The sequence below is a fragment of the Diorhabda sublineata genome, chromosome 2 (assembly GCF_026230105.1).
Source record: "Diorhabda sublineata isolate icDioSubl1.1 chromosome 2, icDioSubl1.1, whole genome shotgun sequence".
NCBI classification, from domain to species: domain Eukaryota; kingdom Metazoa; phylum Arthropoda; class Insecta; order Coleoptera; family Chrysomelidae; genus Diorhabda; species Diorhabda sublineata.
The window spans coordinates 10,557,817-10,572,188 of record NC_079475.1 but is presented as its reverse complement, the minus strand read 5'-3'; the positions used below and the strand labels follow the sequence as shown (position 1 = coordinate 10,572,188).

Sequence of the window (14,372 nt, the reverse complement as noted above, 5' to 3'; positions counted from 1 at the left end):
TTGAGTATTTAATTGTTAAAGATTCCTTTAAGTTTTATATTTTTTTTACAAAAAAAAATAACTCAATGACAATATGAACCACTAATTATGAACCAAGAATAATGGTTTTGAGATGCTGAGATCAGAAAAAAAGATTTTTTGCTAGAGAATTTTGACCACGAGCGTATTATTTTTTCTTGAGTTTTATTTAATTGTCATACTGCGATTAATACTAACTAAAGATAATAAGATAATAATTTTGTTTCAGTTGATGTAGAATTTAAAGACAGTACACACTCACTCCAGTTTAGCGAAAATTGTATTTATTTATCATTTAATTATTAATGATTATATTGATTTGCAAGTTTACAACTAAACTTGTCATACCTACAATAAACAAACTAAATTATTGTGTCTATATACCTGCGTCTTCTAAAATTTAGTCTGCTATTCCATAATCGCATCATTTTATACACAAGTAAACAAACTCCGTTGATAATACTAACAATACACATCCACTCTATTTAAAATATTTCAAGAACTATATAAAAAATAATTGGTAACAGGTACGGTATAAGTCTATCAACATACGTTCTGGGAAGAGCTCAATCGGCAAAACATTACGTAATTTACACGTGAATACGCTATTTTCCAGACATTAGGGGTTCAAACGCACTCTACTTGAACGTTTTAGTCGGCGCCGTGTCTGGCAATGTTGCCGAAATTTATAAAACGAAACTTTCACTACATTGATTAATAACATTTTTTTATGAAATAGTTAATAGTGTATTATACACCAAAATGGTGAAGAATATTATTATTGACTGAACTCCAAGGAATAAGGTGTAATGTCTTCACTATCTTGGTGTATACGAGGATGGTATCAGAAATATTTGGCCCAATGAACCTAACCATACACTTTTCCCGGCGATGTTCAATAAGTTCGATATTGTTTTCATAATAATAATCATCCAGTTTCTCATTCTTGGCAAATATTCGAATACCAAGCCATTTTTTCAAGTCTGGGAAGAGAAAATAATTCGAGGGGGCTAAATTTGGCGAATAGGGTGCATGAGGTAGCAATTCAAACTTCAATTCATCAATTGTGGGCATTGCAATAGTAGACGTCTGAGTTGGTGCTGTTTCTTGATGAAACAACACTTTCATCTTATCCAAATACGGCCATTTTTGATTGATATCTTCAAATATTGCAATAGCTTTCATTTTTGAAGATAGTCAAGGAAAATTATTTAACGCGTATCCCAAAAAACCAACGCCATGACCTTGTCTGTAGATGAAGGGCTCATGTCTTCTTTGGAGCCGGTTCTTCCTTTACAATTCATTGTTTTGATTGATCTTTTGAAACTGGCGTGAAATGGTGGGCTCAGTTTCATCCATGTTCATGAAAAAACCCTGCTACACAATATTTTACTGTTGATAACGACGGAACCCAGAGTAGAATCTAGTTCAGCTTTTATATTGGTTGGGCTAATGCTTTTAAAATTGTATTGTATCACATAATGATGACCAGTTTTTTCCATGGTTACAAATTCTCTGAAAACTTTTACTACTGATAGCCGTCAAACAAATATTAAGTCACGTGACGTGACTGGTCAGTATATACGATAACGAAATTTACTAAACGCAAAATAGAATAAAAAAATTAATGTTTATTATACGATTACAAGGAAACGGCTTTTTATACATTAATTCACTATTGAAGCTTTTTTTAGGAAATCTAATTTCCTATAAGAATACGCATCACTAAAATTTTTTAGATTGATAATTGACGAGTTTTGAGTAAAAAATGCGATTACTGTTAAAAAATCAATAGTCGAAACGATTCATCCCTTAATATTATAAAAGACTCAAACTTTCATGAAAATTTCTTTTTATCATCATGAATGATATTTTCACAGTATCGTTAGAAAAATTCGTAGTTTTTTTGTCCAGTCTAGTATACATACTATCCGGATTTATTAACGTTGGTTATAAAATATTTACTATTTTTTCCACTATTAGTCGAATTTAAAGATGAAATTAAAAATTTTTCTCTAACCTAACTTAATTTCAAAACGACCATGATTTGTTAATTTAATTTCAAACTGAAATTTTTATGTGGCACTAAGTAAATTAGTGCACGAAACACGTTAAGTACGATTTAAAACCTCATGTTTTATGGACTTTTCAGTACTAATCTCAAAATTCATAACTATTTGATTGTATAGTTAGCTACTGCTGGTCATTCATGTGAGTAATGATGTCTTTGTACATCCAAGATGTTTCAAACTGCATTTTGTTCTCCAAAGAAAATCCCACTCATTCATCAAAATAATAACGATGGTATAAATATGACTGACCATTTCTTAACCTGAAAACGACCATAACTAGCGCGAGGTCAGAAAATTGTTCTGACTAAAACAAGTCTTGAATATTCTTAGGATGTGAATGAGAAAATTTTGAATACAGATTAGGAAAAATAAAAAAGGAAAGTATTTTAGTAATCGATTTCGTAACTTTCCGACGAACATTGGCAACATAGCATAGAGATATCATAGCCGTTTATGCGTCGGCGTCGATGTAGCATGCGTTGTCGTGATTGCGAAAGGTTAAAGACCATCAATACCGGAGGGCGTCCAAAACTATCCAAACTCTCAAGAGCATAAAATTTTAATAACTTCTATATTGGGATAATATTCAAAACGGGTTACGTCATGTTATCTTATTAATAATTTTGCAATTCAATTAAATTTCCAATTACTAAAATTCATGTCTTTAACTTGTGTATGTATGCAAAAATTTGATTACGAAAAAAAATTATTAACAAAAAACGCTGAACACTTTTGTCTTTTTTGATATCGATCGATGCCTATATTCAAGTGAATTTGTAATTATTACTTACGATGGTGAAGGAAGTTGGCTACCAGAGGAAAACGGCGAATCATTAGCATCGTAAAAGTCGTCTTCTCCTTCGGAACTCGAATACGACATATCAGGTACCATTAACGACGTTGCGTTATCTACCAAAAAAAAAAAAAAAAATCCACGCCTTTATAAAGAAATAACGGCAGATTTAACATATAATAATGAAAACTTCGTAACTTCCAAAATCAGTCATTGGATTTAAGATTATATAAGAAATTTAGACACTGAATATTAGAAGTTGCGATGTTCTCTAGTAGTGTTGATAGATGATGTATTCGTACATGCACCACTCGTAACATCAAATCACAAACTGATCACAGCAAAGCAGAAACTATAAATCCAAACTCAGGATCCATCAAGACCACTTAAAGTTTGGCCAAAAAAAAAAGCATATAAACGATTTCCTTTTTATGTTTCCTTGGAATGTTAGCTTCAATTCCAACGACCTTTCAGTGTGTACAAATGAGATTTCGGAATTAATCTTGGGAGGTATGGAAGCCTATATGACTTATTCCTTCAAAGGCTTTGCCAAAAACATTCCATGGTTTGATAAAAACTGCACTAGGGCAGTCAACAACTAAAATGCTGCTTATCGGAAATGGAGCTCACATCTTAGTACCGAAAGTCGTATTAATTTTGTTGTCTCGAGAAATACCTGCAAGCAGACCATGAATGCTTGGATCAAAGAGTGAAAACTAAACTCAGTTGCCTAAATGTATTGAGGTTTTTCTGTTCCGTAAAAAAAGCGGTCAGCCAAGTCAAAAATTCCACCGTTAACCGGAAAAGATGGAACAATCGCAGTGACCGCAAAAGAGGAGGCGGACTTCTTGGTTCGCATTCATTTGCGGGTAAAACTACCACCGAGCTTGCCAGAAATAAAATTTCGACACCAATATGTGGCAAAACTTCTTAAACACCAATGAAGCGACTGACCCAGATGGAATACCACCGTTCGTATTGAAGAATTGTGGAACTGGGCAACTGCTATTTCCTTCCCTGCAGATCGGAAAATTGCACGGGTTCAGCCCATACCAAAAAAAGAAAAAGACGGTTGCCAAAAAATACCATTCGATTGCTTCAGTCCCAGTCATTGCCAAAGTCATTAAAAAAGTCGTTAACCAGTAGTCTTGAGATATCTTGAGAATCTTAACACCATCAATAATCAACCGTGTACAACCAGCATATAATCTGAAGCTATAGAGCAATATGGAGAATCAAGAGTAATCGCACTTCTTTCCCGAACACTACCGCCTACAGAAGTTCGAGATCAGGTTATTGTGACTCTAGTGGCTTGATAGAAACAGTGTGGTCACATAGTGTCTCCTTTTTGAATGGTCGAGGATCTGCGCGCTATGTTTACATTGAATGCTCTAATATTTACATTATTTCTTTTGCGTTTATAGGGAAGTTTATCCTCAGTTTCTGAAGACGATAACTTGGTTATCGAAACGCTCATATAAGACAGTGTAATTATGAGTTTGGTATAGTGGTAGTGTGAACAGTGTGTTCATTATGAACATCACCAACAGTTCCAATAATTCCAATTAAAAAAATAAGAGTCTGTGTGTAAAAACGATTTAATGGTAATAATCTTGCTTGTGTTTATGGTAGTTGCTGCAACTGGCTTTAGAGTGGGTAGATATTTGATGAATTAAATGAAATAATACTGAAATTTGAAATTCAAGTTTTTCTTCTGTGTCAATCAATCTTGACGTTGTTGTAATTATCCACATTTTTGAACAGTTGTGTTTTGTAAATTATGCATGGTCCCCACAAGGGTGGGGCTAGTGTAACTTAGGTCACAGGGCTCGGGTCTAACCCTCTTTTGATTCAATTTTTTAATTTGTAGCAAAATATTTTACCGTAAATCTTTCATAAATTAATGTCAATTCTAGATTAGTTACTATTTAATTGGGTGCGCACGTGCTAGTTACTGTTTGCATACAACCCCTGCTCGGGCCCCATACACTCCTTCTACTTTCCCCCGTCTACCATTTAATTTTTGAAATATAGTATACGTGAAAGGGGGGCTGATCCGGTTACAGGACCCACCATCAAATGTGGGAGTCATGCAATTATGGTTAAACATCAAAAAATAAAAATTAGAATCGAGACGAATTCAATTTTTTTTCTATGAATAATTTTAACCAAAACTTTTAATATATAACTGTTAACGGTTAAAAAAATTACTTACTGATTGTTCTACTGTGCCGCCTGGCGTTTTCAACACATTCAGAACCTAATTCGATGCCTGACTGAACAACAGCCTCACCTGCTATAGTCTCATTTCCTAAAATATATGTACTTCGCTTTGAATCATGAAAAAATCGTTTATTTTTTCACAGATTTATAATTCACTCGAGCTATTTGTCATTTGTTAATAAAAAATCCAACTGATATTTATATATATATATATATATATATATATATATATATATATATATATATATATATATATATATATATATATAAATGCATCTAAATGTTTTTGATTTTAGATCTCTTCTGTTTTAAAATTAGATTTTTTAAATATTTTTTGAAAGATTGATGAAAATTTGACGTTTCCACTTATATAGATCTTTGAATGTAGAGAAATTGCCAAAAACCTACAAAAATCCACATTGAATATCCGCGCCTAGCTCCTCTCCAACTCAACCAATTTAAGTGTTCAAAAACTCAAAAGAAAGAAGGTGTTTCAGCGAGTGTTCTTAAACCAAAACGAAGTCTCTATCTTGAATAGAAGCCGAGATATCGAGGATAGAACGTGTGTATGTGAAAAACTCCCATAAGTAATGTACAGGGGAAAATCGCATTTGAGTATAACTTGAGAATGGTGAAAATTAGATGAAAACCGATGGTTGATGGCTGATCTGTGCATCAATACCTTTCATTGAAAAAAATTGAGCAAATCGGTTGGGTAGAACGCCTAAACGGACTCGGAATGGAAATCATCAATTTTTTTAATATATAAGATATGGACAATGACAATTTATATTAACCATGAACATCAAAATAAGAAAAAAATCAAAATAGAACTTTATTCTAATTCGAAAATTTAATTTTTTCCTCAGTCCTTACATTTCAAATAGCAGTAGTAGTAGCAGTAAATAATTTGAGTAAAATTTATAGCTCAATTTTGGAAATTCTAATGAAACTACAAATAATTTTATTGATTAAGAACTGCTACATATTTGAGATGTAAGGACTGAGGAAAAAATTAAATTTTCTTATTAGAATAAAGTTCTATTTTGATTTTTTTCTTATTTTGATGTTCATGGTTAATATAAATTGTCAGTGTCCATATTTTGATGAAGACTTAAAGAAAAGTAGAAACGTCAATTTCTTATCAATCTTTCAAAAATTATTGGAAAACACTAATTTTAAAACAGAAGAGACCTAAAATTAAGAGCATTTAGAAGCTTTACAAATAACCACTAAAGAAGCACAGTATTTGAAGTATCCCTAATCATAAAATCCAATTTACTTCACCAATCACAATATGCTGAATTATATTGTGTCAACTTCTATTTTTGGTTATTTGTTTTTTAATTAGGTGAACCTTGTAACAATTGAATAATTCTTTTTGCATCTTCGATTCAGAATCATATGTGCAACAACACGCGTTTAAAAATGTTTTATCCACTCAACCTTCAAATTTTGGTAAAATTACGTAGATTATTATAATGTCATTATATGTCTACTTTATTTACATTTTTTCGCAAAATTTCAGTTTATTTTGTAAAAACATATTCGTGGAAGAAATCCTTGGATAACTTCACACGGTTTATGAATGATACGTATGATATGAAGAGAAAACTGGATGGAAATATTGGAAATCGTAAATAAAAAAAAAACTTACCTGTTGCGGCAACATTGGAGTTTGAAGTACTTGGTCTCTGGTGGTATATTCCATTAACAGGATGTGCCGTATTCTAAAAATAGGAAGAGAGAAATGATTTATTGTCAGCAAATTGTTACAATTTGTAGACAAAAACTTGTAAAAAATAAAAAAAAACAAACATTAAAATAATAAAGATACAAATAGAATAAAATGTCAATATACAGAAGAAAACCACGATAAATAATAAAATTATAGGAAAAATTAGTATATGGGTCCATAGCAAAAATTAAACCAGTATGCAGCAAGCCGGGAATTATATATTATTAGAATAGAAGTCGTGTACAGAGTAGAAGGCACTTTCCAATAAATACAACTTCAAAATCATTTGGCAATGATTGTGCATTTTTTTGCATTGTAAAGTATCGAGCTCTCAACTAATTCTAAACGTTGAGTAGGTAGGTGAAGGTCGTGCTTCGCGTTCCTAAGTGGATTCAAAGATGAATAAGGAAGGAAGAGTCAGAATTCTTAATCTTTTGAAGAAGAATTAATACGAAAAAATTATTATGACGGCATTTTGTCAAATTTAGTTGTTTGGATAGAAATTTTAACATGGTTGGGGAAAAAAATAAATATCAATATTGGTTAAAACAGTAATAAAACTCTTATTTTTGTATATTTTCATTCAGTAAATGAATACAGGATGTTTCTAAATTCGACGATAAAATTTAGGTGATTTTACGCATAAAACTATAATGGGTTTACCTATAACAAAATTTCCTTCTACAAGGTAAGGTGGTGGATAAAATTGAGGTATATCTGATTTTTAAAAATTTTTCTTGCCCTCTAGCGACGAAAATATGCGTTGTTCAGACAAAAGTTGTACTAAATCTTATGCTCTAACGCTGCCGTCTAAATTTTCTTCCGAAGACGCATAGTTTTCCCGAAAAATCGGACAAACTGATATTTAAACATTTTTCACGCCACCTATCGGCGAAAACATGCGTTCTTCAGAATAAAGTTGTACTAAATATTGTGCTCTATAACGCTGCCGTTTAAATTTTCTTCCTAAGACGTATAGTTTTCACGAAAAATCGAACAAACTGATTTTTAAAAATTTTTCGCGAACCTTAGCGGCGAAAATATGCGTTATTAAGAAAATAGTTTCAGGCAAAAGTTGTCGGAAATTTTGTATGCTACAACTTTGTGATTCACTATTTTCCCGGGAAGAGCATGATTTTCCAGAAAATTCAAGTAATGAGTTTTGAAATCTTCTGCGCGCCCCCTAGCGGCTTAACTATGCAACGTACGACAGAATGTTGGCAAAGTTGGAGGAAATTTAATTATCTACAACTCGACTGGATCAAGTTTTTCGCTGAGACGCATATTTTTCTCGCAAAATAGTGAAATAAGTGCAAAAACAGCGATTTTTTAATGTATTATGTCATTATCTCCACCCCTCTCCCCCTTTTCTAGACCAAAATTCGTTTTCCAACAGCCAAAATACATCGGAATTGACTGATCAAGTTACTGTGGGGAAAATTTCTCTGCAAGAAAGTCTAATTTGAGTGGACTAAAAGTGTTAAATCCATCCATGTAAATATTTACTACAAGGAAACTGATTTGATCTCGAAAATTCATTGGCGTCTGCATGTATTCGTTTCGTATTTAAAATTAATATTAAATATGAGAAGTTTAATACTTACCTTTGCTATTTGTAGTAGCACTATAGAATGTTTGATGTTATCCAACATAATCTGGAAAAAAGCATAAAATATGGAATAACAGTCATAGAAAACTTTTATATTTATAAAAAAAAAAAGAAAAAGAGAAACTAAGTCATGGAAAACAATTTCTTATGAACGAGGATCTAAATGAGTTTCCATTCCCTTATTGATTATATTTAGATTTTTACAAGAATATTAACTAGAAAATTTAGTTTTATGTAGGTACAATTTTTAAGTAAAAAAATATTTAACCTGCAATTTTATTACTAAAATTTGTTCTATTTTGGGTTTGGTACAAGTATGAAACACGTTATAGGTACACGACTTATATATAGTTATTTGTTATTCTAAATATTGTTGAAGATATTCATTAAAAGTATTGTATAGTCGAAATTGATGAAATAAATATTATAATGTATAAAATTTAACTAGCTATCAAATAGTTATAACAAAAGTAATGAGATTTAATATAACTTACATTTGCGTGATCTAATATAACCTGGCATTTAACTTTTTCATCAGAGTCGGTAATGATGGCTATTCTATCTTCTAATTTCTGTAACAAATATTATTTCTCATTTGGTTGAGTTGGAAATGAATCGTATATACGAGCCCCGACCCATTTCAGTTGGCCCACTTTTCCAAATTTTTAAACTTTATTTTAAAATGCCAAAAAGTAACTTGTCTAAAATAGGTTTTGGATAAATATTGTCAAATATTTTGAATGACATATAATATGATGGAAATAGATAGGTCTTGTTGATAATAATTTTTTATGCATATACAAGGGTTCATTGTTTCCAAAATTGTGTTCAAAGTTTCATTAGGTCTAAAATACGCAAACAATAAAGTCATATTTTCACAAAATGTTTTTTTTTTAAGTGACAGATAGATTTTTGAAGTAATAAGGTGAGTATAATTTTTTAAATGTGCAGAGGAAAAATTAGTGATGAAAAAATTCGATTAATCATAATAAACTTATTCAAAAATGGGGAAAAGAACTCAGAAATCGCGAAAGCTGTAAACATGTCAAAATACAGCGTTCGAAATATAGTTCGCTTGCATAAAGCAAATGGTTCGATTGTCCCTAAACTCCGGTACGTAAGAAAATCGAAATTGTCAGACAAAGATAAACGAGAGTGTAAAAGAATAATTCAACAAAACAGACGTGCTAACTATGGTCAACTAAGTGTACTTTGGAGTAATGCAGTGGGTAGGCGGGTTTTGAGATCCACATGTCACAGAGAGGCTCAAAAATTAGGATTTCAGACATACAAGGTGAATTTTTTAACACCTTAGTTTAATGCATATTTTTCTAAATTTAAATTTTCTTTACTTAGGCCAACGAAAAGCCATTATTGACTCCAAATCCAAAAGAAAAATAGACTTAAATGGACAAAAGAGCATAAAAATTGGACTTTTGAACAGTGGAGCTGTATACATTGGAGTGATGTGTCTCGTTTTGAAGTTTGCGTGGGTGACGATCGAAGTAGAGTTATTAGACAAAAGAAATGAAACTTTTCATCCAGATTGTTTGCAGCGGAAAGTAGAATTTCCGGCATCTGTGACGGTGTGGGGTTCGATATCTGCAAGAGGAGTGGGAAAACTGTATTTTTAATATTTAAGCTTTTCTGATTACATTTGGTTTCTATTTTTTTTTGGTTTGTAATTATAACATATGTTAGGACTTGTAACTCCTGTAAAAGTATCTAAAATGTTTATAGAAAATAAAAAGTGCTCAAAACGAAACAATTTGCCGGTTTTTAATAGCTGAAAAAGCAATAATTAGTAATTTTTTTCAATTGGGCCAACTGAAATGGGACGGAGCTCGTAGATAGTGATCAATAATAAGTGAAATCAGAACCAAACATTTGTTTCTTCTTCATTAGAACTTCTCATGCCCACTAGAGCGTCAAAATATTAAAATTTTAGTTTTCATTCTCCTTTTCTTCATTTTTTCCACTCTTTACATTATTCTGGTTCTCTAGAACCCTTTAGGTCCTTTCAAGTATTGGAATTTTAGTTTTCATCCTCCATTTCTTCATTTTTGCCACTCTTTCCAATCCTCTTCTTCTCTAGAACCCTTTAGGTCCTTTCTAGTATTGGAATTTTAGTTTTCATTCTCCTTTTCTTCATTTTTACCACTCTTTCCAATCTTCTACTTCTCTAGAACCCTTTAGGTCCTTTCCATTATTGGAATTTTAGTTTTCATCCTTAATTTCTTCATTTTTACCACTCTTTCCAATCCTCTTCTTCTCTAGATCCCTTTAGGTCCTTTCTAGTATTAAAATTTTAGTTTTCATTCTCCTTTTCTTTATTTTTTCCACTCTTTACATTATTCTGATTCTCTAGAACCCTTTAGGTCCTTTCTAGTATTGGAATTTCAGTTTTCATCCTCATTTTCTTCATTTTTACCATTCTTTCCGATCCTTTGGTACTTCATTAATCTGCTGCATTGGTTTCCCTTGTCCTTCCCCTTACTTGTTATAGCCACGGTCTCCAGAGTTTTCATTTCCTTCTGTTCTTGTATCTTTTTGCTTCTGTTACTTATTAAGCTTGATGATGATGGTTCCAGAAGTACCTGGCTTGCATAAATAGGCAATTTGTGAAAAATTTGTCATCGTTATGTGATACAATACTTTTATTTTAATGGCCTTAGCCCCACCAATATAAAAGCTGAACTAGATTCTATTCTGGGTGAGACTGTTCCTTCGTTATCAACAGTAAAATATTGCGTAGCAGAGTTTAAACGAGGCCGTACGATCTGCCATGACCAGCTTCGCAGTGAAAGACCAAATGAGGTGACGACTCCAGAAATTTTAAAGAAAATCCACAAGGCTATACTGGATGATCGTCGATTGAAATTGGTATTATTTATTACCTAATTAACCGCACTTTTCAATAACATATCAGTTACTAAGCCCACTTTAATATCAGTTGAAATTCATTGGAAAATGTCAAAAACTTACCCTAGTTTGGTCAATCATGAGTTGTAGATATGCATCGGCTTCAGATACTTTGTTATCGAAATCTCTGATAGTCGGCGAGGGATGATGCGTTTCATATCTCATCTGAAAATAAAAAATATGTTGCATAAAATATCCGGAGTGCCAGCCATCTTCTATCCCAATTTATTTCATATTCAAGCCGTCATGTACTTTGCCTTCCGCTCGAAAAACAGACACGAAACGCTTAGTGCGGAAGGATCGCACCATCTACACTCTCGCACTCATGTTTATTCCTGTAACCTCATAGACAATATACATTGTCTATGGCGTTTGAAATGACATACTGGTACATTACTAGTACGTTCCAATAACCAAGTTCTTGTCTTAGTCCAAAGGAAACTTGAAGAATATTTCATAATGTATTTCAATGTTATCTTGAATTTTACACTCAGTATTAGATAAGTACGAGGATGTGGCTGTTTTCAACGACGATGATAAGAAAATTGTAGATAAATTGATTAACCGTCATTAACCATTAATGAAATCCCTTTTTCCCAAATGGAAATAAAAACGGGAAAAATTTGTTTTGGTACCTATTAATACGATTAGAACATATCTTTTACACAGTAGATTTCAACTTAGATTTCATAAATCCAACAATACATAATCGTTGTGTAATCTCGAGGATAAAATATCAAATTTGGGAATTAATTGTGTGTAAGACAAACTAAGAGATTCTTTATTATCCGGTTTAATGAACACCTAATATAATTAAAATATGAACAAACAAAAAAATCTGATATAGTCGAGCTCGCCGTCAGTAATAATCATTGAATAAATAAAAATAACGTAAAATTGTGGATGCATTTGAAAGTATTGAGATTGTTAAATGAAGGAATTGTTTGCATAGGGGTAAAAAACCTAGTTTATCAAATTTCCCTCCGAAATGGTTTTTCCTTTGAAAATATTTTTTGTGGAAGGAAAAAAAAATGGGTATGAATAGATGGGTCAAATTAACAAGTTTTAATATACTTTCAGTCTCTGAAAACGACAACTTGATTATCGAAACGTATGTCAGACCGTGTTGATATGGTGGTAGCTTAAGCAGCTTTTTCTTTCACAGCTTTAACAGACTCAAATTTTGTTCCTTTTAATGCAGATTTGATCCTAATAATAAAGTAGTAGAGGTGTGACATTGGAATGCTATAATAGGCAAGAAAGAGGCATCAGTTTTGCCCATAGTGATCGAATTTTCATGTAAAATTTACCGTACGTGAATCGACTTTAACATCTCGGCTATTTTGAAAACACCTAAACCACTAAAAAACACGTAGACGCGACAAACATTCATTTCCACAGACTTATTTCAATGAATAAATAAAAAGTTTCAATTTCGACCTAAGAAGGTTTGAAGAAACCACAAAACAACTAAAAACAGTTGCAGAAGAAATAAACCTACACCTTCAATAATGAAAAATAAAATTTATGGAAATAAAGAATAAATGTGGAAGCAAAACAAAAAACAATTTCAAACAACATAAACATGATTGGACGTTAATAGAATTCGGATACTAGATAATAAAAGGAAATCGAAATAAGAATTGCCAAAAGTAACAGCTGTACAGCAGCCTAAGAAAATATGTTTACCAACGCGTCTTCGTCCTGGAGCCGACCCTGTCTGGATTTAGTGAAATTCCAAAAATTTGGACGAAACACTTTTGCTACTTGGTTTTTATATAACTTTTCATTATATCAGGCTGTTTATTTACATTGTTTCTTTAAAAGAAAATCTAGGAAGGTGTTTTGGGATATATATATATATATATATATATATATATATATATATATATATATATATATATATATATATATATATATATATGTATATAAGGAGTTGTTTAGCACAGTTTAGTTCAGTTTATAATAGATAGTCGTAGTGAAAAGAAAGAATTAACAAAGTAATCGAAGAATTTAACTAAATTATTCAAGTTAGTTAAGTGATAGTGATAAGTGAATTATTATAAGTTAGTGAAGTGTAAGGTATTTTAATAAATTAAGAACGTAATTGACAATGTTTATTAATTCATAACACAAAGGGGGGAATAAATAAGAAAAACACTACAATATTAACGCCGAAAGAGATATCCAGATTTACGAAGATGTGAATTTATAAAATAATTTTGAGACCCACTCTGAGATACGCAATGTAAAACCTGGATAATGACGAATAGAACTAAACAGAAATTGGAAATCTGAGAGAGAGAGAGAGAGATAGAGATCAAACCATGAAATTTACACACTTTTCAATGAGTCACCAATCAGCGCGTTTATAAAGATGGTTAAAATTGCTAGTCCACTTAGAACGAAGTTTCTGTTGCAATTTTTTCAAGCTTCATGTGAAAGTTCACAATAAAGAGTAGGCTCCAGGCTAAACAGTTTAGTTTCGCTAACTTTTGACGCTTGCGTACTTTTTCTGTACTTAATAGCCATACCTTGTATATTTTCAATGCATTTATATATTATCTCTAACGCCTTTGTAATTTATTTTAGTGAAATCCTAGAAATAGCTCCTTAATCCTTTTAAGGTAATGTTAAAAATATAACAGTGATACTGGATACCAAAATTGCGTCAATTCAAAATTTATATGGATTGGTAATCCTTTTATATCGAAAAAAAAAACAATATTTTATACAATCAAATGAGTTATAGAGAACTGAAAGTTATCAAAACAAGGTAATTAAATTGACAATTGGAAGTCGGACGAAAGAATCATCAAGAGAATCATCGATACAAATTTTTAAAATATAAGTCGACGATGTAAATACAGATCAACTAAAATGTAGGCGCTAGAACACTATCCTTGTATACTTTAGAGCCAGGCTGCTCAACTCCAGGCCCGCGGGCCACAGTGTGGACCGCGAAGGAATTTTAAGTGGCCCGCGCAAGTGTGGTTT

General features: G+C 31.9%; 1 protein-coding gene across 3 annotated transcripts in view; it reads right to left on the bottom strand.

Moving 5' to 3' along the window:
* The window catches only part of LOC130440740 (oxysterol-binding protein-related protein 9-like), a 53,805-nt gene that overhangs the window by 9,115 nt on the left and 30,318 nt on the right, over positions 1-14,372 (bottom strand). For 2 of the 3 annotated variants that reach the window (XM_056774051.1, XM_056774052.1), the window contains exons 3-8: positions 11,439-11,540; positions 8,948-9,025; positions 8,449-8,499; positions 6,764-6,836; positions 5,099-5,194; positions 2,882-2,999 (exon numbers count right to left, since the gene is read on the bottom strand). In XM_056774051.1, coding sequence (XP_056630029.1) covers positions 2,882-2,999; positions 5,099-5,194; positions 6,764-6,836; positions 8,449-8,499; positions 8,948-9,025; positions 11,439-11,540 — 518 coding nt within the window. Of the gene's footprint in view, positions 1-402; positions 687-2,881; positions 3,000-5,098; positions 5,195-6,763; positions 6,837-8,448; positions 8,500-8,947; positions 9,026-11,438; positions 11,541-14,372 lie in introns of those variants that run through there. The other variant, XM_056774053.1, reaches the window with a different exon arrangement.